At 41.0% G+C, this 27,627-nt stretch overlaps 1 protein-coding gene across 1 annotated transcript in view; it reads left to right on the top strand.

Moving 5' to 3' along the window:
- ITFG1 (integrin alpha FG-GAP repeat containing 1) overlaps positions 1 to 27,627 on the top strand; it is a 137,523-nt gene that overhangs the window by 21,268 nt on the left and 88,628 nt on the right. Inside the window, exons 7-8 of the mRNA XM_075282112.1 lie at positions 19,576 to 19,637; positions 23,649 to 23,733. Of these exons, the coding sequence (XP_075138213.1) occupies positions 19,576 to 19,637; positions 23,649 to 23,733 (147 nt within the window). The remainder of the gene's footprint in view (positions 1 to 19,575; positions 19,638 to 23,648; positions 23,734 to 27,627) is intronic.

The following is a 27,627-nucleotide window of genomic DNA, read 5'->3' as shown; positions in this document are numbered from 1 at the left end:
ATAAAATCAGTATCTAGATAATGAGTAACAGTTCTATATAATTTGCAGTTACTCTGCATTATATGTATATTTTACTTGAGGGGGTGATGGATCAGTTGCCTGGCCTGCTGTCCAGAGGCATTTTTCATTACATTGCAGTCGTCTTGTCTGTGGTTACCCACCATTCTGTCATTGTCTGTAAACAATCTACATGCTTCCAGCAGTCATAGTTTAATAATATTCCGCAGCCCTCACCATGCAGCAGCCTCCTCTCTCCTGATATTAAGAAATATGAGATCTGGAAGGGTTCTTGACAGACTGATCCCTGACTTGTAGAGAGACCTAATACAATTATCCCCCTGGAGAGAATTCATCATTGACATGTTAGATTAGATTGCGTCTCGGCTCTTAGATTCTAAAGGAATGATACAAGTTTAATCCCGGAATAAATACAATTATCATGGTGCGGAGCAGGGGGCTGGAAGCCAAGGGTTTTGGATCTCTGTGCCCTTGTTTGTATAAGGATTCCAGTGTTCATCAGATGCCATCATGTCCTTGCGGAAGACTGTTTAAGGCTATGGCTACATGTTGCTGAAAAGCTGCTTTTTTTGTTGCAGATTTTGCTGCTGATTTTTGAGGACAAAAGGAATGGGAAATCTAAAGTAGCACTTGCATACTTCTCCTTTCTGCTCAATCCACTCAAAAATTAGCAACAAAAAAAGCAGTTTTTCCACAATGTTGTGCCTTAACCTAAAGGGGTTGATTAACCCAAACTGCCCCTTTAAAGGTGAGCGCTGTAGTAAAGGGGTTTGCAGCTTCACAAAGAGGCTTGCAATAGTAAATCTAGCATGAGATCATTGGGGGTGGCACAGCGGCTCAGAAGCCTCTAGCTATTCCTCTGCTCTGTAGCATGTCAATACACCTTTACTGCTGGTTAACCCCATATGTTACTGAGGTGCCTGCAGTTCTGTGTAAGTCGCCTCCAAGGAGTATATGCTTAGAGAAAAGAAATCCAAGGAAATATTTAAAGAGATATGTTAAGAATTCTTCTTTTATCGAGTGCCCGCATGCACATTATTGCTCATGTCATATGCATATGGAAGAATATGCATTCAGGCTAATAACTTTTTGGGCTAATTCCTACGCACACTTGGCTTATGCCATATATAGAAGGCAGTGTAGTAGTTATATTCTTGTTCATAGGAGACACTATTATAGTAGTTGTATTTTTTTTTACATAGGGGCAGTATTGTAGTAGCTATATTCTTGCAAATGGGGTTATTATAGTGGTATTATTCTAGCACATACAGGTGGTATTATAGGTGCTATAATCATGCACAAAGGAAGTAGTATTAGTTAAAGGGGTTGTCCAGGCAAAAATGGACAACCCTTTTAAATCAGTCGGGGGCAGTGGGAGAAAAAAACACACTCACCTGTCCCTCAGCAGGCCTCAGGAAGAGACCCAGGATAGAAGAACCGGGACCTGTGGGAGGACACAGAGCATTGGGGACAGGTTAGTATGCTTTTTTTTTTTTTTCTTCACTTCCCCCAGCTGATTTAAAAGTTAAAGGGAGTCTATCATTTGAAAAGCTCATTTTCAACTAAAGGCACATTGGAATAGCCTTTTAAAAGGTTATTCTTTTCCTACCTTTACTACTTTGATTCTCCCTGCTGTTTCCTCAAAATTCACCTTCTTCTGGTATGCTAATGAGGATTTCGTGAGCGTTCCCCCAGCACTACGAGCACTCCTTGCATGATACCTGTCCCCCACCCCTTTCACGCTTTGAGCTCCGTCCCCTTATCCTCTTCTCTGGAACTTGTGCTTTGCACAGGTCTCTGATGACATGCTGTGCCTATCTAAAAACTCGGGCATGTGCAATCGGCTCTACATTGCGGGTTTGGGCAGAGCCAACTGCGCATGCCTGAGCGTTGATTATTTAGTGATCTGCTACACGAACGTACTGAGCTTGTATGCTCAGTTCTCCAGACCACGACAAAATGGCTGCTTGGGCATGTGCAGTCAGCTCTGATTGTGCATGCCTGAGATTTTAGATAGGTACAGTGCGGCATCAGAGGCATCTGAACGTAAAACTCGTTCAGAATGAGCTGTGTAAAAAAACAGATCCCATTGACTTGAATGGGTGCTGGCATATGCGCGCTACCCATTGAAATCAATGGGAGGCTTTTAAAAAAAAAAAAAGACTCCCATTGATTCAATGGGTAGCGCGCGTATGCCGGCACCCATAGAAATCAATGAGATCTGGGGCAACATGGTGGCTCAGTGGTTAGCACTGCAGCTTTGCAGCGCTGGAGTCCTCGGATCGAATCCTGCTAGGAACAACATCTGCAAGGAGTTTGTATGTTCTCCCCGTGTTTGTGTGGATTTCCTCCCATTCTACAGAGATATACTGATAGGGAAAAAAAAATTACATTGTGATCCCTATATGGGGCTCACAATCTACATTTTAAAAAAAGAAAAAAGAAATCAATGGGATCTGTTTTAACGCTGCTCATTCTGAATGAGTTTACATTCAGAATGAGCGGAGCGTTTACTCTGTGTGAAGGCTCCCTTAGATTATATCACTTCCTTAGTATGCCTGGTTCACCATATTGATTGGTAAATATGCATTTATTGGATCAGGTGGGACACCTGTGAGCAGATGTTGTACAGGATATCATCCTGAGATCCAATCCAAATAATGACACACATTCAACATTTCATTTCCCAATGGACCTTCATCAGACAAATCGGATTGCTATAGAAAACAGCCGAAAATAAGAGTATATAGTAGAGAAAGCGCTACTACTTGGATTGTATCTCGAGAAATCTCTAAATAGCAGCATAACTACAATCTGAGTGATCGGACCTTTTTCTATTTGAACTATGCAGTTCTTTTCTGAGCACAGTAGCTGCCAGCACCATGATACTGAATGTAGCTGGATACCATAATGAACCTGAACGCCTCCATGCCCAACTCTATCTCATCTTGCATCCAAGATAGAAGCGGACCAACGGCATAATATATCATGGTGATTTTTACATAAAAATAAAATCTCTGTTTTCATCATGCTTATGGGCAATTCTCAATTTTTATTCTTGATTTTCAGATATATTTGGTACTGGCTTTCATGTCCTACCACACAACTACTGACTGCAGTATAGATACTTGATCATAGTTTGCAGCCAGAAGACAAAGCCTGCATGGAATATATCAGGCTCTGGGGTCCAATTCTTTGAAATGGAGAATTTATTGAATTAGTTTCAGTAATCTCATGGTCTTACTAGAGCCTCCTTTCCTTTCCCTCAATAAATGTCTTCTTTTTGTAACCACTTAAATAAATCATTATTACATTCACAAATACAAAGTTTAATTAGATTCCAACAACTCCTTCTTGGTTTCTTTTTCTTTCTTTTTTTTTTTGGTCAATGACTTTTTATAGTTATTAGTATAGGCGATTTAGTTAGCTTCTTGTACATAGGGGTACTAATGGGAAATAATGCAAGTGCTATCCAGTGAGTCAGTAGACTCTTTTGCTACAAACTGTGCCCTAGTTGAGCAATGAATGGGTTAATCAGACTTTTTCAGTCTTTTATTTTTAATTTGCTACCTAGCACAGAGCCTCGCTGGAGGATTTCCCCGGAATATGTGCAAAGAATCCATAATAAGGGCTAAAGGCTGCTTGTTCATACAAACCAGCTATTGACAAAGTAACTGGCATAGAGCGGTAAAGGCAGGAGGCTTGGTTTCCCAGTATGGACCTTTGACATTCACTAGAAAGGTCAAACCAGTCATTGCTGTGCGAGAGGCGAGTAATATGCTCACTATAAATAGTATAAAACGCGCGCTTCACTTCCAAGCTGCACGATACACTTGTGAAAGGTTAATTAACCTGTAAGTCAGGCAGAACTTAGTGGACATCGATTAAGCATCAGGGCAGGGTAGGGGTTAAATGGGGATTACGTTGCCGCAGCCTCATAATCCCTTTAAATATTACCTGCTTTATGGCGTTGTGCTGAGAGAATGTCTGGTAATCTTGTGTCATCCTGAATTGTCTACAGTTCTGTGTAATAAAATCCTTACATTAGCTCCCAAGAGGACACTTCCTATTTCTTTTCACATTAATCCTGGCTAAGGGTGGTTAAGTGGTTTATATACGATGCTTAAAGTGCAACTCCATCCTCCGCTATTAATTAACAAAGCATTTGTTGTAGAAAACAAGGGTGTTTATTGATTCTTAAAGGGGTTTTCCTCTGCAAAAGCACCATTTGGTTTTCTTACATAGCAGGTGTATGGAATTTCTTTCAATTCTACCGATTATGATGCTACAAATGTAAAATTGCTGTTTATGCTGTGTGTATACCCAGCTTTTAACTGGTTTTCCCACTTTATACACAGCCCAGTCTACAGGAGATCGGGTGTCTGGTTTGCGGGGGTCCAATTGTTGGAATCCATAGTGATCAGGAGAATGACTACCTGCGACTTCCCCTAAGTGCTCCATGTGAATGATGCGGTGGTGCACATGTTAGTCTTGGCGATCGGGGATACATGTCTCTAATAGGACAACTCCTTTAATCACTATATGGAAATGAAAAGTGGATATAACTGAAAAACTATGGAACAAATCTGTCATGTATCAGGCACCAGTGACAACTGACAAACCCCAGTGAATCTCAATGGCTGCTCTCAGTTTCCATCCTAGTTTCCATAGTGTGGTTGGAAAGATTGGGGCCTAAAATGGAAATGTAAACAGAGCCTTAGCAGCATCTACACATATATCACACAGAGCATAGCCTGCGCCACATACAATTTGTAAAGTTGAGAACATGGTTAGCTATATACAGCTATATTCCTTAGTCATGTGGTGAGGAGTGACGGGGGGGTCTCAGAACCCCTCTTCTAGTGACTCAGGTGGACCCAACGATGGAGCCTTCAGTGATAATATATGTATCACCACCCCTGTGAATGTCTTTCATGGGACAACACTTTAAAGAGAAGTTATGTGGAAGTATTTTAATATCATATATACTTAACTGAAAGCTCAGGCCCATACCTCTTTAGTAGATTAGTCGCGAGAATGTATGACATTAATGTACACAGCTTTGTAATCTTCTTAAAGCTACAGATGATGTTTAGTTGAAGCAGAGTTTTTCCCAGGTTGTTGGACTATTATGTGCATTTCCAGATGTCTTATTATCTTGGTGCCTGCACGTTTACCCTAAGCTGTATAAGAAAATATCCAGACATGGCTTTACATGAGTGCACGCAAAGCCTGGTGTAGGGTTATAGGGCTATTATGGATATACACAGGCTTATCTGGCTATAGGATAAGCTGGGTGGAAGGTCCGTTTACCCTGCAGTGCAGCTGACTGTGATAATCCTTATAAAAACCCTGCAGCTGTGTCTTGTATTATCACGTTACAGATATGTGATGTGATTCTTAGGGCAGATAAAACTTGCATCACTGTGCTTTATTTATTTTCCTGCATTCTTACAGTTCATTAAATCACAATGTTTCTCTTTCACAAGGCAGTTAAATGCTCTAAACATTTTTAGCACAATATAACTGACCCTAGGTTCACATGCACTTGGGTTTCCATTCTTCAGATTTAATTGGGGACCCGAAAAACAGAAATCCAATCCACGTAAAAAGCGGTTACCAGCGGAAACCCACAAACCCCATAGACTATAATAGGGCCTGCTGGGTTTCTGCCTGATTTTCCTCCGAAAAATGTGAAAGGTCCTGTTTGCAGTACTTTTCTCTCCACAATCTTTTAAACTGATTTGGGGCCAGAATCCCTGAATGGAAACCAAGCACTGCTGTGAAACCAGCCTTGCACTCTAGTTTCCATTCTTTGGGTATACATATTGGCCCGAAAAACGGAAATCCAATCAGCTTACAAAAATGGTCGCACACAGTTTCCACCTGAAAAGTGTGGAGAGAAAAGTTCTGCTTGCAGGACTTATCTTTCCGCATTTTTCAAGTGTAGTGGGGAACGGATCCCCCAGTGCTCACCGAGCTAGATGGGAACCTAGCCTGAAAGTAGTTTGCTTGGTCCTCTTAGTGTTATTCATGGATGGTCTACTATAATAGCACACCATGTGTCCAGATGTGGTACTGCAAGTAAATGATATTTATTTGAGGCATGAAGAGTTCAAACTTTTTTTGTGTGTGTGTGTAAACACGTTTTAATTTCCCTTTTAGGGTGCATGCACACTACGTAACGCCGGGCGTGTATGAGAGCCGTACACGCCGGCATTACAGCAGGGCTGCCGAACACTTCCCATTCACTTCAATGGGAGCGCTCGTAAACGCCGCTGTTACGAGCGCTCCCATTGAAGTGAATGGGAAGTGTTCGGCAGTCTGCTGTAATGCCGGCGTGTACGGCTCTCATACACGCCCGGCGTTACGTAGTGTGCATGCACCCTTAGGGTGCATTCACACTGAGTAAACGCTAGCTTATTCTGAACGTAAAACACGTTCAGAATAAGCGGCGTCTAAAGCAGCTCCATTCATTTCTATGGGAGCGGGGATACGAGCGCTCCCCATAGAAATGAATGGGCTGCTTCTTTCACTCCGTGCAGTCCCATTGAAGTGAATGGGGAGTGCCGGCGTGTACGCTCCGGCATGAGCAGAGCTTGCCGTATACGCCGGCACTCCCCATTCACTTCAATGGGACTGCACGGAGTGAAAGAAGCAGCCCATTCATTTCTATGGGGAGCGCTCGTATCCCCGCTCTCATAGAAATGAATGGAGCTGCTTTAGACGCCGCTTATTCTGAACGTGTTTTACGTTCAGAATAAGCTAGCGTTTACTCAGTGTGAATTCACCCTTACACTTCCCTCTAACTTTACACCCAACCCTCGTCTGAAGCGCATTTTACATGGACTGATGTTATGCAATGAAACAGTCTCCGGCACACATATTATGTGGAAGGCCTAAAGAGACTACTGTCTTTAGTCTGAAGGGTTTTGTGTAAAAATTTCAACTGAAAGTTTTTTGTTTTTTTTCTGGAGTTGCCCTTTAATTGTCTTTGCAGCAGATTATAGTTGGCTCCAAAAGTCATTCTAGGGATCATCTGTAATCTAAAGGGAAACTCTGCAGCAGGTTTTCTTGGAGCGCCACCTCATGTGACATGAAGCTTTACACAAGTCTGCTGAAATCAGTCTTCCAATAGAAGTGATATTTTGCGAATGTCTGCTCTCTTCAGAATTCACTATGTATTACAATGAGATTTATAAACTAAACTTGACAAGTTCCTCAATAGTCGCACATGTGACCAGTAATAGTGGATCTTTTGGGCTTGTGTATATCAGTCAGTCGACCACATGGTTGCCACTGCTGTGCTGGGGATGACATTTTCTGATGGCGCAAGAACGTGGCGCTGAGATTTGTTTTCTTATTGTAAATCATTAGTCATCCTCCACGGCAGCACTCGCTTCATTTAAGTGCTCTGACGTACTGGAGAGTTACGTCTGAAAACCCGCTATTTTTATTCTTTCGCTCTAGAGCTGAGTTCTCAGCTTCGGGCTCAATTGTACGGAGCAGAGTAAACGCGCAGTATTGGTCGTCTCTACTGCGACTGAACGATTGCAGGTAATTAGCTTGCTGAGAGCTGCTTTTCCCTCCCAATTATATGCGGAGCCTTAGCAGTCGCACCGCGAGGCCAAGTGGAAGAAAAACACTCAGTGGTTATGGCTGTTTATCCATTACTTACCCTCTCTGTAGAGAGACCTTTATTCCGTAGGTCGGGGGTTTCACTCATTTATGCTGCAGAGAAAAGTATATGAGGTCTTCGTGTTAAGCTGCGGTTTTTATGTTATTTTTATGGGTTGGTTTTTTTTCTTAAAATATATACATTTTTTGACCTCCCAGTTGTAGCACTTTTGTAGATTAGTCATGCATTGGACATCTATACAGGTCATTATTTTTAAATGGGTTGTGGACTTGGGTTGGTGATTCCTTGATTAATACTGGTGCCTTCCAGTGTGGGTTCGAAACCAGCCAAGGACAACATCTGCAAGGAGTTTGTATGTTCTCCCCGTATTTGCTTGGATTTCCTTGGGGTACTCTGTTTTCCTTCTGCACTCCAAAGATCTACTGATAGGGAATTTAGATTGTGAGTTGTATGTGGGACAGTGAGTGATGGTAAATATGCAGAATATGTTGGTTCCATATAAACAAGTAAAATAAACATATAACATTTAGTGAATGCGGCTAATGCAGCATTCACACTTGTGCCCGTGTCCGCCCATGGAGGTTTCTGTAATAAGCCCCAGAGAAACCCCATGAATGGGTGTTAAAACTAACTGCCGGCAAGCTGTCCCCTTTGAAGTTTCTCCACAGCTTAAGATGGAAACCCCATAGACAGACACTGGCGCAAGTGTGAACGCCCCCTAACCTGCAATGCTTTTAGCCCATATGTAGGAGTGACATTTCTTTGCGATCTTATGAAATTATTCTTTTAAGGTACATTCACACGGAGGAAAATGGTGAGGAATTTGGTGTGGAATTTTCCACGCTGAAAACAAAGCCTTCCATTGATTTCAGTGGGTTCTGTTAGCTTTTTTTTTCCGCTAGTGGAAAAAAAAAAGCTAGCAAAACCCATTGAAATCAATGGGAGGCTTTTTTTTTCAGCGTGGAAAATTCCACACCAAATTCCTCACCATTTTCCTCCGTGTGAATGGACCCTTAGACTGGTACAAATGCAGCAGAGTTGATTGTCCTGCTGGGCTGCAGTGAAAAGCAAGCTGGAGGAACAGAGATGCAGCCTGACTTTCTTTTGAGATAAGAGCTAACACATTTTAGCCCAAATTTACTATTGTGGTTTTGACTAGACAAGGGTGTAAACCTAGCACATGTGACTCAGGCAAAAATTGACTTGCTAGACATGTGGGTGTGGTTTTACACTGTGTAACTGTTAGTAAATCTGGGCCTGTGTCTGTGAGGCAGTGCAGCTGAGTTGATGCCGTCATAATAGTGCACTACCTCAGCTGAGCTAGGGAAGATGCACAGTTTATTGGATTCCCACTTTAGGCCGGAGCCCCACAGAAAAAGATCAGGTCATTTTACAGTCTCTGCAAAGTGGATGGGATTCTAGCAAATGCCATTCACACCTTGCAGAAAAATATGTGCAGCAGACACGCTTCCATTTCCAAAACCATCACAGTTTTGGAAATCGTAGCATGTCAATTATACCTACCTACGGAAACACTGGCGGTTTCTCTATAGTTAGTTGGGTAAAACTGTGACATGTTGTCACTGCGTTTTTCCCCGCTGTGCTGCGGCCCACTTCCTGGGGTCTTAGTTTTAAGCTTATCATTTTAATAAATTTTACTTACACAGTCCCAGAGAAAACTATTGAAATTCCACTACTCATATGTATGTTCTCTCCCTGCCTCCCGTCATGAAGTGGCTTTTCAGTGTGATCTTCTGAGACTTTTGTGCTGCCAGTTTTGTGAGTCTTCTATTTCTTGTTGGGAGTCTCATCATTTCTTGCAGAGATTGAGTTGCTGCTGCCAGGAGGATTCTGTGCTGAGAAGACCGCTTAATTCCCCATGTGAAAATGAAAAGATTTGTTTATGAATCGCGTCAGACATTGTGATATGATTTTCTATAAGACACTCGGCAGGAGTGGTCGACGGAGAATATCTTTATTTCTTTTCCTAGTAGTCAGTGTTTTCCTTCTGCCTCTTCCTTGTGTTCATCCTCATCTCCTATATGGCAAGGTATTTTGCAGGAGTGCAGTTTATGTACACGATTTTATGGGTTCATTTGATTCTTTATACTCTAGCCATGGCAGGCCTTAACTGTGTTAGACCCATGCAGTTGCACATGGTGCGAGACTGTAAGGGTGCACCTCCAAGCTCATCACCCTCCTCTGAATTCAGCTGCATCTGTGTCCTTAAGATGCAGAATGTGATCGGCGCCCCAGCACTCATAGGTGCAATGGAACATGACTAGTTTCCTTGCGCACTATTCGGCACCATCTTTGTGGTGTAGTCAACGCTGTGATGCCATCAAACCACTGAGGTGGCAGGTGCTTTTTTTGAATTCAAGACACAGTAAGAGGCAAAGATTTATTAAAGGGACGCAGTGGGAACATTGTTTTTATAATCAGGGGCACAGTGGGAGGCTTTTTCTTAATTAGTGGGCACAGTAGAGGCACATTCTTGCTTTTTGATCATAGTGGTGCCTGTTTCCTTAACCGGGGTACAATGTCTGCAATGTGAAGGCATTTTTTAAATCAAGGGACATATTACAGATATAATTTCTTTAATCAGGTGTACAGTATTATATTCAAATATGAATATGATTTCTATAAGAAGAATACTGTATAATGAAAGAATCACACAATTAAAAGGGAAAAAGTAGAAAAGTTTATTATACTTAGCTTCAGTGAAAAAAAAAAGTTCAAGTCACAGTCTGGGGAGCCCCTTCCACCTTTTTGTGGCCCAGAAAATAGAATCAGCAGTATGGACACATAATGTATCCTTCTGTTCCAGTGTTTGAGCTAATATCATAGGTTCATGCCAGCATCTTCTACCCATTGTTAGCTGAGGAAGGCAGAGACCTGATGGTTTCCCCTGCCTCACAAAAGGACCCTGCCTCACAAAAGGACCCTGCCTGAGGGGTTTACACCTGGTCCACAAGGAGTGTTCAATACCACTTCAATAGGGCAATAACCCTGTGAAAAAAACAGCTGGACAATCATAAAACATGAGCAGATAAGATTTTAACAAAGACAGCAAATCAAATGACCCCCAGCCCCCTACACATAGTAACAAAGATTAGAGAGAGTTCAAATTAACTGTGATTAAAATGATAGCTAAGCAAAAGATACATGGATAGTGTGTGTGTGTGTGTGTGTGTGTGTGTGTGTGTGTAGAAAAAAAAAATTAAATTATAAATATATAAATTAATTATATATATTTTAGGTTATTTATATATTAGGTTCACATACTATATTAAACAGATCTTAGTAGCAGCCTTATCTAAGCCAGGGCGGTATTGTGAGCTCTATGTGGGGCTCACAATCTACATTTAAATATTTTTTTAAAAAAAAAAACAGAGTGAGGAACAAGTTCAGCAGCAGGATAGCTTAACAGCTGCCAAAATGCTTGAACAGGCAAACCATCGACGACAGCAATTTGCCGAATATAGGCGGATCATCAACGCCAACAACCCGCAGACGAAGTCGCGGGCAGAGGCTAGTGTGTCTATATATATATATATATATATATATATATATATATATATATATATATATATATATATAATGTGTGACAGCCAGTTGTATTCTAAATACAGAGACTCTGCTCCACCCCATACAGTCAGCTTGAGAATACACACGTTTTGAATGGAGAGAGATACTGACATACCCTTATGATCTCTTTGAACTAAGAGGTTTAGGCAACTGACAATTCAACTGCGCAATCCTTCTCTGAGAGAATTGGCTGACCTCCATACATATTAAATGGTCAACAGGTTCTGATGTGTATAGCCAGCTTAAGGAGGATCTTTCACCACCTTCATCAATACAAGTTTTTAGCATCCGTTAATAGGCCCTTCTCCATTAATTCCAACACAATTGGATTTTTTTCTTTAGCCCCCACCATTCCTGAGCAACAAGCACAATTAGTTTTGGTGCCTGAAATGCTGTTGAAGCTCTGTAATGCCAGAGGGCAGTGTCAGACGGGGGGCGTGATTCAAAGCTCCACTCAGAGGCAGCCAGTGTCAGAGCTCAGAATCACACCCCTTGTCTGCTCCTGTCTAACACCACCCTCCTGACAGTACATGGACTAAATGGCAAATCGGGAACCAAAACTAACAGCAATGATGGTTTGGGAATGGCGGGGCTACAGAAAAAAATTCCAACTGTTCCAGAATTCGAGCAGCAGCAGAAGCTATTAAATGATGTAATAAGCTGAGCTTGTTGGAGGTGGTGAAAGGTCCTCTTTAATGCATTTAGCTGATCTGATCAGCCCTTGTACCTGTACTATTGGTCTGGCTGGGACATAGAGAAGTGTAGTTTGATTGTTTATTCTTCATATGAAGTTACTGACTGTCTATATCTGCCACAATGCTTGCATGGGTTTCCTTAGGATACTCCAGTTTCCTCCCACTCGGAAGACATACTAATAGGGAATTTGGATTGCAAGCCCTATATGGGACAATGTTGACAATATCTGTAGAGTGCTGCAAAATATGATGGCGCAAAATAAAATAACATAGCAGAACCTAATGTCACTGTTTTCAAGTGTGTAGAGGGCGGCAGAGAGTTACAAAGTTGTGTACAGGATACCATAACATTTTGGTTGTGGCTTTGGATGTGATTAGAGTTTAAGACTTGAAGTAACAAAGGATAAGTAAAGCAATGGATTCACAGAATGACTTCATGTAGATTTAAATTATGTGTAGAGGTGGTGGTTGCTTTAACTAGTGTGTGTGTTGTGTGTATGTATATAATATATCTATATCTATATATATATATATATATATATATATATATTATTTATTTTTTCACAACATGCAGGGCACCATAATTGGTTAGCTGGATCTGTCTGGGTATAAGTCAACGTTAGTGATTTATTAAATTTATGGGATTATTGCTTCATCCCTCAGCATGGCGGCTGCCAATGAAAGTTGTTGATGTCACTGCTTAAAATGTTAAAAGGCATCTGGAAGACTGATCGGCATCACTAAAACGTGGCAGCGGTTCTGTCACTGCCAGCTGGTGCAGCAGATCTAAGTGAACAAATCAGAACTTTTCCATATTTGATGTCTTTTCCATTCAGTGCAATAACAAAATAAAATCACTGCGGCTCCGTTCGTGCACGGTGCCAGCTGTCTACTTGTTAGCATTTGCGTAGTTTAGAGGAGGCCGTGAACGCGTCTATTATTCTCCTCAAATTAGCGCGTGTGTGTGATGTGGAGTTTAATACATTTATCAGAATCATTGCTGTACGGGTAATCAACAACACATGGCACCACTCGTGTTCAATGTTTCCACTGAGCCAGATCTGTGATGGGAAAAGCTGGGTGATTGCTAGTATGGCCACTTCAGTTTTCATACAGCTTTTTTTGACTCCTGAACGACAGTTTTTGCTTAGTTATAAGCAGACATATCCCCTATACTATCATCACTGTCGTAAGGTCAGTTGCTGTCATCCGTCATAGGATGACAACAATGGACATTAACTGTAGCAGTATAAGGCTAAGGTCTGGTTGACATCTACTTTTGCTATTACGTTCGGGGAGTCTGCTTGGGGCCCCTTCAAACAGAATACTGAACATATTAAAAGTGGTGAGCAATGAAAGCACACAGACCTTATAGAGTATAATGGGGTCCATGTGTTTTCTGTGCGATGTCCGCACGAGTTATGTGGAGAGAAAAGTATTTCAAGAACTACTTTCCTCTCTGCATGATTTGTGCAGACACTGCGTGGAAAACACACGGACCCCATTAAAGTCTATGGGGTCCACGTGGTTCGTTGCTCATCGCTTTTTAAGGGAGCGTTCACACTACCGTCGTGTGTCCATGACATTTTGCATTTTGCAAAACCCGACATGTAGGTTTTTTCTGTCCACTTGAAAAGTCGTACATCTTTAGGAACGGACACTTAAGGACAGGCACTGAGTGCAAAACAACGCACCCGATCTCCATTTAAATGAATGCAAAATGTCACGGACACAGCTAGTGTCCGCTGCTAATGTCCGTGCAAGATTTTGAACGGACATTAGCAGCGGACACTACCTGTCGGACACCGACGATAGTGTGAACGCCCCCTTTTGTGTTCAGTATTCTGTTCAGGGGAGTCCCTGAATGGAATACTGAACGCAGATGTGAACCAGGCCCAAGTTCACATGTGCACCACAGTGACTCAACCGCAGAAACCACCAGAAATCGTCAGAGAGAGAGGTCCTGTACGGAGGATTTTTCTCTCTGCCAGTTTCAGCGTGAAAAACTTGGACGCCTGACAGAGAACACAACGCAGATGTGAATCTAACCTATCGGACACAGTTGGAGCCCCCTCTGTCTGTGTCTGTTTCCATTTACATGAAGGACACTGTCTTTTTCGCCATCGTTGTTTACTTTTGTAAAGGAAGGAAACTTTTTTTTCCGTCAGAAGGAAGCTTCCGCCAGGTTTTTACATTGAGGTGAATGAAGGCTGAAGCATCCAACGTAGGGACTCTGTCTGAATTTGTTATTGAATGTACGTTGCTCTCATTCTGTGTCAGATGAGATCAAGAGACATTAAATAACAGTTGTGCTAACCTACCCCAAGGCCTCCTTCAGATGATAGTGTTCTGCGTTATTAGTATATTGCATCATTATTTGTAAGCCAAGAATCTTAACTCAGGAAGAGGTGTCAAGAAGAATAACAGAAGAACTGCACAGCATAAAAATATGCCACAGAACTGTTATTTTATGGAGAATTCAAGCTATACTATGAGAGCTGATCCTCTTTATGTATACTTGCTGCTTTACCAAACGGTATTGCTGTTAGGCGTTTGGCGAAGTTGAGTAATAGCCATTGTGACATTTACTTTTCCAGCCTTATGTGATGTCACTCAACTTTCCTGCAGACAGACATAAATAAGAAGCAACTACCATATATAACAATTGAGCAGCAAACAATAGTAACAGTCTGATAATGCTAAAGACAGGGGTCTTTATAGTCACTGGCTGCAGATCCTGGTGTCAGGTGATAACAATAGGGGATATTGTGGGTGGCCACTTGAAACAATTTTTGCAACTTTTTTGTGCCAGTAATTTATCATAGGGGCTTTATAATTCTGCCTCCATTTGTTTATGAGATTAGGAATTGTGTATGAAGTGTCTTCACAGCAAAACTGTCCACCTTTTGACTTCTTCTTGTAAGACACTCTGAGCAGCAGGTTAAACACATTCATCCCTTCACGGCCCGATTCACCGCTGCAGCTGTCACTCTGCCTCACAGAATATTTCTTTATGAAATTGGAATGACCAGGGCAAGAGTCCTCTCAAATCATCCCTTCCATAGGAGGACGTTAGACTGGTCTCTGCCATTACTGCCAATAAATATGAAGAACGGGGTTCACATCTGTCATTTCCCTCCCCTGTGACAAAGGGCCACAAATGAATTCTTAAAGAAAGACTCTAGTATTTGTGTTCTTTCTTTATGCACCTATATTGACTAGAAAATATAATTAAGTGAGTATTACCTTAGTTATCGGAAAATTAAAGGGGTTGTCAAGGAATTTTTTATGGCCTAAATATATGTTCATTTGAGGCAGTCACACCTTCCTCCGCATGTATCAACTGATTAAAGTTATATCCTAAAGATAGGCCAGGGCGGAAGTATCTAATCTGTGTGACTAGATAACACACAGTTTGGTAAACCAAACTACCCAGCAATGAAAGGTAATCAAACTTGGCTTACTGCACCCATGCCACACAATCCAAATAAGAGTAGTAGTTAGGGTACAAATATTTGGGAAATTGGCAAGCATATTAAAACGTGTACATGAGTTTGGAAAGTATTATGATTTTTATTAGGGTTTATACATCCCACAAGTTAAATCAAGAGGGGGGAAGCAAATCATCTTACTTTTCATCAATAGGAGGAGAGGGGCAAAATTGTGACTGCAAAAGTCTGCTGTCCTTGGAGTTATCACAATGCACAATTACACTGCTATTTTTCTATATTTTTTTAAACACTGCTAGGTTGTAGATAAGAGGCTAATAGAACAGAGTATAAGGCAATAATTCAATTAACCAGTCAGTAGGAAGATCCTATGCAACCCCTGTCTACTCCATAGAGATCGATGCGTGAGGATGAATACAAGGCGGAATATAAGGTAAACAAACAGATTTAAGATAATGAGAAGGAGAACAGCTTAATAAGGGATGAAGGAAACACATCACATTAATAAGATTTATTACAAAGTTTCTTATTTAAATGCGCTATTCATTCATTTTAACTAGAGGTAAGCTTTAACTGTAGTATATAAGAAATATAGACTATATGGGGCGAATTGAAGGACAGTACAACATAACAGATGACCCCTTGGCCCTTATATTTTATTTGATAATTTTCACTTTGATCAAGAGATTTTCGCTTGTTGGCCGAGCTCCTTGCAAAATTCTCATTAATGTTCTGCTTGCTGAAGCCTTCAAACACCATTTCCTTAATCCCGATCTTCACTTCCTCTTATTAAACATTGTGCAGGATTAAAGCGGCATTAAAATTCACGCCGAGCCACTTATCATCCTGGAAACTTTCATTTATGTTACGTACATCAAATTGCTATTATGTTTCCATTATGTTAATGGCGAGTGCAAGGCTCCGAGTGCCTCCTTCTTCTAATTCATTTACTTCCTGTTTTAATTACATTCCACTGATGTTCTAAACAAAATCTTGTCTGTACTGGAGAAGCCCATTGATTGATCTGCCGATGTAGCAGAGCTAAGTTATCACACTTTGATAAAACTCTTGGTTGAGATACAAATTTTTGTTTTTGCATGCAGTTTTTACAACTTCAGGTTGGGGGTCTTACTCCTGTTGTCCACAGATTAGAGGGTAAGACCCCCTATAAGAGTTGTAATACTAACATGTCAACATAGCATCTGTTCAATACCATGGAAAGCTGGGTGGTAGCTAAAACAGCCATCATTACACAACACAAAGGTCAGCTTAAAGATTTTCCAGTCTTCTGAATGGCACATCTGTGTAATATAACTTTCTCGACTCCTTTAACATTATTTCAGAATACGTTGCATGTAGCAGCTCTAGCCGCTATAGCCCCACCAATGAGCTTCTGCTTGACATTTTCAAATGTCAGATGGTAACGCAGAGTTAACTTTTTTGTACACTTAATAAAATGTTCCCTTAGATGTATTGAATTCTTTGACAAAGAGTATCTGACCCCATCATCTGCAGCTACCTAGTCCTGCTGTAAAGAGTAGCTCATCTTGCAGTTAAATATTAAGATGCTGAGGGCATTTTCTTAGTGTGAATTTTCTACTGCATTACTGATTCTGTTGTATTCTGTTCTCCATTCCACATAGGCCATCTATTTGAGTGGGGCATCCTGATAAGACTGGCAGCCCCCCTGTAAGGACTGACCCTTACATAGGTAGAGCAAATAGGAATGTAAAACTGATAAGGCCTTCTTCACTTGTCTGCATTTTGCAGACACGTGATCGCCGTGATAATCACAAACTGCATGCAAACCGATTTCTTTTAATAGGGTGAATGCAGAGCATGCTCTATGTTGGTCCATTTTGCAAATCACAAAAAGTGAGTCTGTGAAAATCACTGCCTGCACACTGATGCTATCTATGAGCTGGCTGTTTTTTATAGACCCACAGATCTATTAAACTATAGCAATTTAAAAAGTATAAAATACTCAACCATGGACAGCCCACAACACAAAGGTAGCAGTTTGGATTGCTGTCTGTTATTATAATGGAGATCGCATATCTGCAAAAAGCAGATGTGCGAATAAGGCCTCAGGGTGGAAGAGATAACAGATGACAAGATCTGATGGACTTGTATTATTCAAGAGGTGTAAATCAGCTGTTGATCTTCATCTTCCGATGAAGTGAACATCCTCACCAGAGGTCACTTGAGGTGTGGGGTGGCAGGAGCATTAGCAACAAAGCCCATTTATCTCTCTAAATAATTATTATTCCCCCAGCCATACTATTATAATAATAATACATTTTATTTATATAGCGCCAACATATTCCGCAGCACTGTACAATTTGTAGGGTTCAAATACAGACAAAAAGATACATTACAAAGAAAGTCATTTCACACAATGGGATTAAGGGCCCTGCTCACAGAAGCTTACAATCTATGAGGTAGAGGGGGTGACACAAGAGGTAGCAGGGGCGGTATTGCTTATACAGTGGTCAGACAATTTGGTAATAGAGGTTACTGTCATTACACAAACCTAAAGCTATATGAGCCGTCACCAGTCGTGTCATTTAACATGAGGATGGTTCCTTGACATATAAAGTTAGTCTGAAATGGCAACATATTATGTGGGTAATGTGGGAGCTGGAACAGAGGAGGGTTCATTTTAGGGATTCTAGTTACAGAACGGAAGGGTTTATATTATGACTTGTGATAGGCCTGTCTGAAAAGATTTGTCTTTAGTTTGCGCTTGAAGCTGTAGAGATTGTGAGTTAATCTGATTGTCCGGGGTAGAGTATTCCAGAGAAGTGGTGCAACTCGGGAGAAGTCTTGTATACAAGTGTGGGAAGTTCTGATAATGGAGGATGTAAGTGTTAGGTCATTGAGTGAACGGAGAGCATGGGATGGGCGGTAGAGAGAGATGAGGGAGGAAATGTTGGGGGGTACAGTATTATGGAGAGCCTATAGACTCAATATCACCAACCTAGAACTGCCACCACTAAGGTTTGTTTTCCTTTAGCTCATACTCCTGTAGGAAGCCTCATATTACTCCCTCCTATCTCCACATTATCCCAAATTATGTTTTGTAATTATTACTATGTTCCCCAAACTATTTTCTGAAAAGGTACTGTTATGTGCACCAAGCTTTGTACATGGATCCATTCAAGAACAAGACAGAACTTATTAAAGGGAATTTATTATGACGAAAAGCGTTCCATTGCTTCTACAGAGAGAACAGATGATATACAGTAATATAACATGAGGCATTTTCTTGAAAGGAAATATTCAAGAAACCGAGCACTCATGTAGATAGGCTTAGGATCTGGCACTGGGGCATAGAGAGACCAGAAAAAATCTTCATGTCTAGTAAGCCAAAACAAAATCCATAATAATAATATGTCCGGGACCATTTTATAATAAACTTTTTACCCCATAAATTCATTGCTCAGGTGAAGAGAACATACTTGCTCATATATGCTACATGAGAAAAATGCTTTCACTTATTTGCCTCTTTCTATCACTGAACAAATCTGTACAGTAGAACTTTGTGGAGGGGAAGAATGAGGAAACAAAGAGCTCCTGGAACAGAGAGACATCAGCAATATATAGAGACAGCTTGGTTATCAGGAATTAGTATCCAGCCTTCTGATAGACATGAATCAATAAGGCAAGATTCACACTAGCACTGGGCTCTCTGACGTTTGGGTTTGGGGGAGACCCTGTTTGCTAAAACATCAGTTACCTGCATACCCCATAGACTATGACTCCATGCAGGACTTTTTCTCTCTGACACAGATGTGAACCTAGCCTTAATTCTGTATAGGGCCTCATATCTCTGTGTTTTTCCTTTCCCCAAACCCTTCTCCATAGTGTCAGTTGTAAACTGTGTCTGATTGTGTGCCAAGTATGTATGTAAAACAGATAAAGGGAAGGAGAACTATTTAAAGACACTTTTATTTAGTGAAGTATATTGAAGTCTGTTTCCTTTACCCACACTATTGATTTATGGGGAAAAACAGGTTTACTTACACTTTGACATGCTTTGGCTTCCAAGCTGTAGTACAACTAATCCCAGCAGGCTGTCTATAGTATAGTATAGTATAGTATAGTTATGCATTGCTCAACCATACATTTTTTTCTTTTGTTTTGTCTTCTGTGATCTCTTATGGGTTTTTTTTTTCTCTTCCAGATCTGTTCCTCACAACTTTGGCAGAAAATGGAAATGTTCGGTTTGAGACTTGGAAGAATCAGGTAAGGAAGTGAAAATGTAAGATGTAACAAGGATAACCTCTAATAATAAACATGTCACCTGCTGCAGAATATCACAGTATATACCTCATACTGCAGACCCTGATAATACAAACCTTAGCCGCTGCAGTACGTCATAGTACACACCTCAGTACAACATCATAATAAACGCTTCATCTGACACAATGGAGCATTTATAGGTCACCGCTGCAGCAGGACAGAATATACACTACTCAGCTGCTTCACATCATCATTTTTCTGTTTCCTATTTTTACTTTATTACTTTAAATGTGAATGCAACAAAATCAGTAAAACAATATTAACCACCCTATCTAAATACTGGAAAATGGGGGGAAAAAAGGTTCTAAATTTTTTCTACTAGAAGCTTGTATTACACTTGTCCAATGATCGTACCCACCCTTGGTTAACAACACATTTGTTGGGAACTTTTTCTAAAATTGCTTTATCCAGCATCATATTTTTCCTTATTCCTGTTGGGGTGGTGCCACACAATTGCAGCTATAGTTGCTATAGTTGCATTCAGTTCAAGAGCCAACAGTGCATTCACTTCTCAGTATTCATATCGCTCGTTAAAGTTTTCCGCGACCTTTTCCTCCATGCAAACATACCCTTATAGAGGGGTTATATAGATAGATTGTTCATGAATTTCTCACCGGATGTGATGTTCCATTTCTGCTGAGGCCAGTCAACCACCTCAGTGGCCTGAGGAAGGGAACTGGGGATGTCACAGGTTCCAGCTTCCCTATTACTGTATTACCTGTTATGTTACCCAGTTTTCCTGGGAACCTGAAATGCAAATCTGTTAAGCTCTGGCATGATATTGAAGCAATGAGCAAGATTTATTGTATATTATGTTACTATATTCAGTGTTTAGCAGTCATTATTACAGCATTATGTGGTATGTTACCCAGTACTCTAAAAAGCACATCTGACACTATATGGGTAGGAATGGGATTATATTAGATAAATATAGTATTCAGTGTTCTCTATTACAGTTCACCATGCTTTTCTATCCAACTTTTACAAAACACTGTAAGTCAAATCTAGCAGTGGGATTTATTTGGTACATTATGTGATCAAAAGTATCCAGACACCCCCAAAAACATACGTTTTTCATATTAGGTGCATTGTGCTGCCACCTACTGCCAGGTAGTCCATATCAGCAACCTCAGTAGACATCGTGCGAGAGCAGAATGGGCCGCTCCGCAGAACTCACGGAGTTCGAACGTAGTCAGGTGATTGGGTGCCACACATCACACAGGTCAATGCCAAACGACGCCTCGCTTGATGTGAGGAGCGTAAACATTGGACGATTGAACAGTGGAAAAACGTTGTGTGCAGTGACGAATCACGGTACACAATGTGGCGATCCGATGGCAGGGTGTGGGTATGGTGAATGCCCAGTGAATGTCATCTGCCAGCGTGTGTAGTGCCAACAGTAAAATTCAGAGGCGGTGGTGTTATGGTGTGGCCGTGTTTTTCATGGAGGGGGCTTGCACCCCTTGTTGTTTTGCGTGGCACTATCACAGCACAGGCCTACATTGATGTTGTAAACACCTTCTTGCTTCCCACTGTTGAAGAGCAATGCGGGGATGGCAATTGCATCTTTCAACACGATCGAGCACCTGTTCATACTGCACAGCCTGTGGCAGAGTGGTTACACGACAATAACATCTCTGTAATGGACTGGCCTGCACAGAGTCCTGACTTGAATCCTATAGAACACCTTTGGGATGTTTTGGAACGCCGACTTCGTGCCAGGCCTCACCGACCTACATAGATACCTCTCCTCAATGCAACACTCCATGAAGAATGGGCTGCCATTCCCCAAGAAACCTTCCAACACCTGATTGAACGTATGCCTGCAAGAGTGGAAACTGTCATCAAGGCTAAGGGTGGGCCAACACCATATTGAATTCCAGCATTACCGATGGAGGGCGCCACCAACTTGTAAGCCATTTTCAGCCAGGTGTCCGGATACTTTTGATCACATAGTATAAGTTTAGTATTCAGGAGTCCCTATTGCTGAGTAGTATGTTACCTGGTATTTTACCCACCTATTCCAGAACCCTGAAATCGAAATCCTGGCAAGCTATGGTATACTGTAGTTATAGGTCAAGGATTATTATTTAGGCTAATATAGTATTCATTATAACACCTACAAATGCTATGATACCCAAAAGTTTGAAAGGCAGAATTGGCAAGCTCTGGAGCAAGGAGGGGGGATTTAGTATCAGGGCAAAAGCGAGGATGCTACCCAGTCTGGTGTTCAGAATATACACTCTAGTTGCTGCAGAATATCATAATACACATCTCATCTGCTTCAGAATGCCATAATTCACACCTTGGCTGATGCAGAATATCATAATACACACCTTTAGGCTAGGTTATCATCGCCATTATCTAATGTTCGAAGTTCTTATCCGTCACAGGATGAGAGCAATTGACATTAAATGACAGATACATTGTCGTGTAAAAAATCATGACGGGCGCTTTATTTTCGGACCTCTTTTAAGCAGAGCAGCACTAGTATGTCCTATTACCGAGTGGAAACATGCACTGATCGTCTTCAGCGGTACTTAATATGCAAGTTAGAAGTGATTTAGTGGGGACTTTTTAGTACTCTGTTTTTTTTGTAATTGTAGAATATTATAATACACACCTCAGCTGCTTCAGAATGTCGTAATTCAAACCACAGATGCTGCAGAACCTCGTAATCTATACCCTAGAACAGTGGTTCTTAACCAGGGTTCGATTGAACCCTAGGCCCTATGCACGATTCATTTTGTGTAGCAGTAAAAAAAACCATATACCTATGTCTTGAATTTGGAAAAAAATCATATTTGATTTATCACTAAAGAAGGGTTCGGTGAATGTGCATATGAAACTGGTGGGTTTGGTACCTCAAACAAGGTTACGAAGCACTGCCCTAAAATTCTGCAGCAGAACTTATCCTACTTACTGTAACTTCTTTGAATGTGTATTGCAACACTTTATGGCAGTGGTATAGATTTAACATTAAAATGTTCCAATTTTTGTAATAACTTCTTGTGATCAAACTCTTTTTTTTTTTTTAATGCTTTTCTTGGAATTTAAGGGTAAAATTGTAAATTGTCGCCATCCATTCCGCCAATCAGGTTTCTATGACTGACAATTACGGCAATCACTCTGCCCTAATGTTCATGTTAACAGGGGCCCCGCTGCGGCGTCAGCTGTTCGGGGAGTGCTGCTTGCTGCATCTGCCAGCACTTTTGATCTGTGAGCAGGCAGCACTTCCACAGGACGAACCTTAAGGCCAAACTGATATTTTTAGTTTTGTTTGTTTTTTAAAGCTGCAGTGCCACTTTTTTTTCCTCTCTTTTTTTCTTAAGATTCACATCATCTTCTGCACAAGTCATATCGTCTCCCCCAGAGAATTCTCCTGATTGCATAAGCATTAATCAGGCCGAGGTACCAGGAAACATATTGAGATGTGAAAGACTCAAGAGAGCCTGATTATTTAACCCTTTACTGCAACACTGTTCAATCTTCCATGAAAGAGGCTTGGTGCCATACCACTGCCAACCATAAATGGAGAAAAAAAGACTAGGAATTTATACACAACCTTGATGCAGATTACGTTATTGCACACTAGAGGGCTCTAATAGGGAGTGATAGGTGCTGCCCTCTGCTTTGTCAGAGTACTGATCTGGCATGGTGTGCACAGACGAGAGGTTTTGCTATGTACATATACCTTAATCCACCTATTATACTATGCGCTTGAGCCTGCCTCCCTCCCATTCTTCTAGAGTCACTGTCTAGAGGACCTGTAGATCCCATGGCCCTTCAGACTAGTCTGAGTAGAATTTGTATCAGGGTTCACTAGTCATGAGTGGTTCACCCTCTGTCTAAAGGGGTTATAGTGAAGGGGGTAAAGTAACTGCAGGACCCTAAGAATGATATGGTATTTCTCCATCTAGTCCTTTAATGTCTTATTATGTCTAATTTTCTAAGGGTGGAAACTTCTCAAGTGCCACATCAGTCGTTCCACAGCCAAAGGACGCCAAGATCATTGGACAGTCTGTTTTTGCTGATTTTGGTAAGTGAGTGTTGATTTTTTTTTTTTTTTTTTGATGAAGAGTCAGAGAGGTGAGAGGAGAAATTTGGCAATCTAATAGCTTGAGTTTCAGTACATTCTGTATTAAAGGTAGTCGTACAATGTCACTGTGAAATCCACCAATACCTCATGTCATTCATTTCTGTGACTGAAACTGGCCCTCAATCAAATCATTTATGTACCCCCCTCCCCCACAGTTTTTTTTGGCATGTGATTGCTTTGGACTCTCTGTCTCATGATTGTAAGTTTATCTTATTGGGTTTCGCTGCTGGAAGTCTCAGTGACCATCTCTTATCATGTCCATGTCTGCCAACCACTAGCAGAATTGTGAGTAACTATTAATGATGTGTCTTACATAGTGACTCCAGTAGCAGAATAGTGAGTGCAGCTCTGGAGTATAATCCAGATTGAAATTCTGTATCATTATGGAACAAATAATGTAATGTATATAGATAGTGGGGGAATTTACTATTCAATCTCCACCAGTTTCCTGGCGTACATGTGCCATTATTGTGCCAAAGACCTATGTCTGTGCTTTTTCTGCTCTAAAAAATCCAGAGTAGATCAAGGCGGCTCAGGATGGGGACGCCTGGGTTTGTCATTAATTGCAGCTCTGGAATATGATACAGATTGTAACCCATGATAAGTAATGTGATGTATGTACACACTGATACTACTGGCAGAGTAGTATGTGCAACTTTGGAGTATAATCCATTCTATTACTCAGAATCAGTACACGATAAGTAATCTATGCAAAAACTGTCTGGTATGCCTAGTGCCATATTTATTAAGAGGGTTAGACACTCTTTGGATACTTTGCCAGTTCGTACGGCAATAGGGTGTTGTGTCAGAGAAAGTAGGTGTGGTCTAATTTGCATCTCCAACTTTTTTTGGAGTAAACTAAACCAACTGATAGTAAATGTACAGTTAGATTAATCCGTATAATAATGTGACAGATTTATAATAATTCGACTGGTTTATAGTCAAACATCAGACGCTATGATAAATCTGGTGCACGTATACGCGGCTGTGATTTTGCGGCCGCAAAATAGCGCCGCGTATACGATTCCTGAAATCAATGGGAGCGTATACGGCCTGCAAAATCTCACGCAGCGTATTCGTGCCACATCACGCGGCACTTTACTCTGTGTGAACTCACCCTTAGGGTGCATTCACACTGAGTAAACGCTAGCTTATTCTGAACGTAAAACACGTTCAGAATAAGCGGCGTCTAAAGCAGCTCCATTCATTTCTATGGGAGCGGGGATACGAGCGCTCCCCATAGAAATGAATGGGCTGCTTCTTTCACTCCGTGCAGTCCCATTGAAGTGAATGGGGAGTGCCGGCGTGTACGCTCCGGCATGAGCAGAGCTTGCCGTATACGCCGGCACTCCCCATTCACTTCAATGGGACTGCACGGAGTGAAAGAAGCAGCCCATTCATTTCTATGGGGAGCGCTCGTATCCCCGCTCCCATAGAAATGAATGGAGCTGCTTTAGACGCCGCTTACTCTGAACGTGTTTTACGTTCAGAATAAGCTAGCGTTTACTCAGTGTGAATGCACCCTTAGAGTATAATGCAGCCTGTAATTCTGGATCACTACAAGGTAAGTAATGTAATGTAAGTACACATGACTCCTCCAGAATTGTAAGTGCGATTCTGAAGTATATTGTAGAATGCAACTTCGGATAGGTATGGAATCAGTATTTACAAAGTTATAGACTTTCAAGGTTTGTACAGTTATATGTATATACTTTAAAAGTATGATCATGCCCTTTAAGTGCTTATTACACTCTCAGATGCTGCTACAGTAACAATTGAATTTACTTTACTCTGTATTGATGCCCTTCAGTTGTTATGAAAGCAGGTGACTTATAAGTAAGAATTCCAGAGTAGACAGCGGCTCTCTTGTATTGTAATCTGATTCTTGACAAGTATGAGTGGAACATAGCAGAGGTCGCCCCGGCTGATAGATGATGGTTGTTATTAAGCACACCCTGCACTTTATTGCTGCAAATGATAAACTCTTTCTCCATCAGACTCCTGAACTGAGGGGGGAAAAAAATCAATGTCTGCAGTATCATCCCCCATCATCTTTTTTTCACTGCCTCTAGTTGCCCTCAAACTCTGGTACATTGAAAAAATAATTGCAAAATGGAGTCAGTAGTGGTGCCATTCTTCTTGACTTGTATTCATCTGTCACTTCTTGTCCTCCGTTAACACTTTTTGGCTGCGGCTATTACCATACTTCTGTGTTGATCTTTAGAAAACTGTGTATAAAGTGGTTGTTCATAAAACTTACCCAGACATTCAGTGTACAAGTCCATTGTAATCTTGTTTTTTTTCTGTTTAGGTGTTAGTGATGGCTTTCTTTTAGCTTTTCTGTATGCAACTCCCATTTTTGAAGAGTAATGTTTATCACTCATTAATTCAATGCCTCAGAGACTGCAAGCAGTTATAAAAGCCAGAGGTGGAGCAACAAAGTACTAGTGATGTGTTGGAGCGTTATTTTGTTTGTTTTTCATGATTCCATATTTTTTTCCTCAGAATTGAGTGATTCCATAATTTATTCTCTGTGCTTGTTCTAAAAATCTAACTGTTACTGGCTACCACAATTATTTTTCTTGATTTCCTTTAATGTTTCTTAAAGCCAGAAAGTTGCCATATGAAATGCCTTCAGTTTTTTTCATGGCTGTAATCTGCTTTTTTTTCTACAAAATTAAACAACTGAAGGAACATCCTCAGGGACTGGTGATTCCATAATTTTGCCAGGGGTTGTACGTAAAAAGCTACCTCTACACTTTACAACCTTATAAAGCACTTTTCACAACATACTCCAACTCTTTGCATTCTTCTATAGATGCTGCTATACTGATTCTTGCAGAGTTGGATTTTTTTTCTGCAGCCCACACAGTTCCTGGGCAATCATTGCTGTTCATTTCAGCATAATCATGCCCTATGATGTCAAGTGGGTGTGTTTTCTGCTCTTACCTATGCCCGCCCACCTGACAGTAGAAGACGTAATTATGTTTAACAAAATAGTAGAAAAATTGGAAGGGCACTCACCCACATCGAGGCTCGTCTTTGTAAAAAACTTCTTTATTTGAGGCAATACATATCTAAAAGCAATAAGTGCAGGGAGGGAAGAACAGCATGCAAAGGCAAAAGGCAACAGCCGTTTCGCGCAGCTATGTGCGCTTTCTCAAGCCATAGAATGCATTCTATGGCTTGAGAAAGCGCACATAGCTGCGCGAAACGGCTGTTGCCTTTTGCCTTTGCATGCTGTTCTTCCCTCCCTGCACTTATTGCTTTTAGATATGTATTGCCTCAAATAAAGAAGTTTTTTACAAAGACGAGCCTCGATGTGGGTGAGTGCCCTTCCAATTTTTCTACTATTTTGTTATTGCCACAGTGCTCTATTTCTGGTTGTTGAGCACCCCCACGGCTCTCAATACAAAAGGTTTTATTCCTCATATATACCTCCAGCTTACCAGGACTCACATCCGTATATTTAGCAGTGCCATCCTGTTTACTCTCCTTTTCCAGTAATTATGTTTAAACTGATAAAACTATTTCCTTAGGGATGGTCAGAGCTAGAGAAAAAAATTAGTGATTTAGTCAGTAGGAATGTCCCTATTGAATGATGCAGTTAATTGGTGAAGGTGGTGAAAGGTCCTCTTTATCTCTCCCAAAGGGCTTAAAATGGTGAATGGAAGAATTAAAGTGTAGAAGATGTCATCGAACACCCCTTGTTAAATCTAGCTTATTTTCTTGATTATAAAACAAAATATTCTGTTCTGCTGTGTAGTCTTTCCTCTCTGTTAATTCCCACAAGATCAGCACACTCCTTTCCAGAAATGTTCTGTACTGCTTAGA

This window comes from Leptodactylus fuscus, chromosome 7 (assembly GCF_031893055.1).
Source record: "Leptodactylus fuscus isolate aLepFus1 chromosome 7, aLepFus1.hap2, whole genome shotgun sequence".
Taxonomy (NCBI): domain Eukaryota; kingdom Metazoa; phylum Chordata; class Amphibia; order Anura; family Leptodactylidae; genus Leptodactylus; species Leptodactylus fuscus.
Note: the sequence above shows the minus strand (reverse complement) of the source record. Positions and strands in the feature narration are given on the sequence as shown.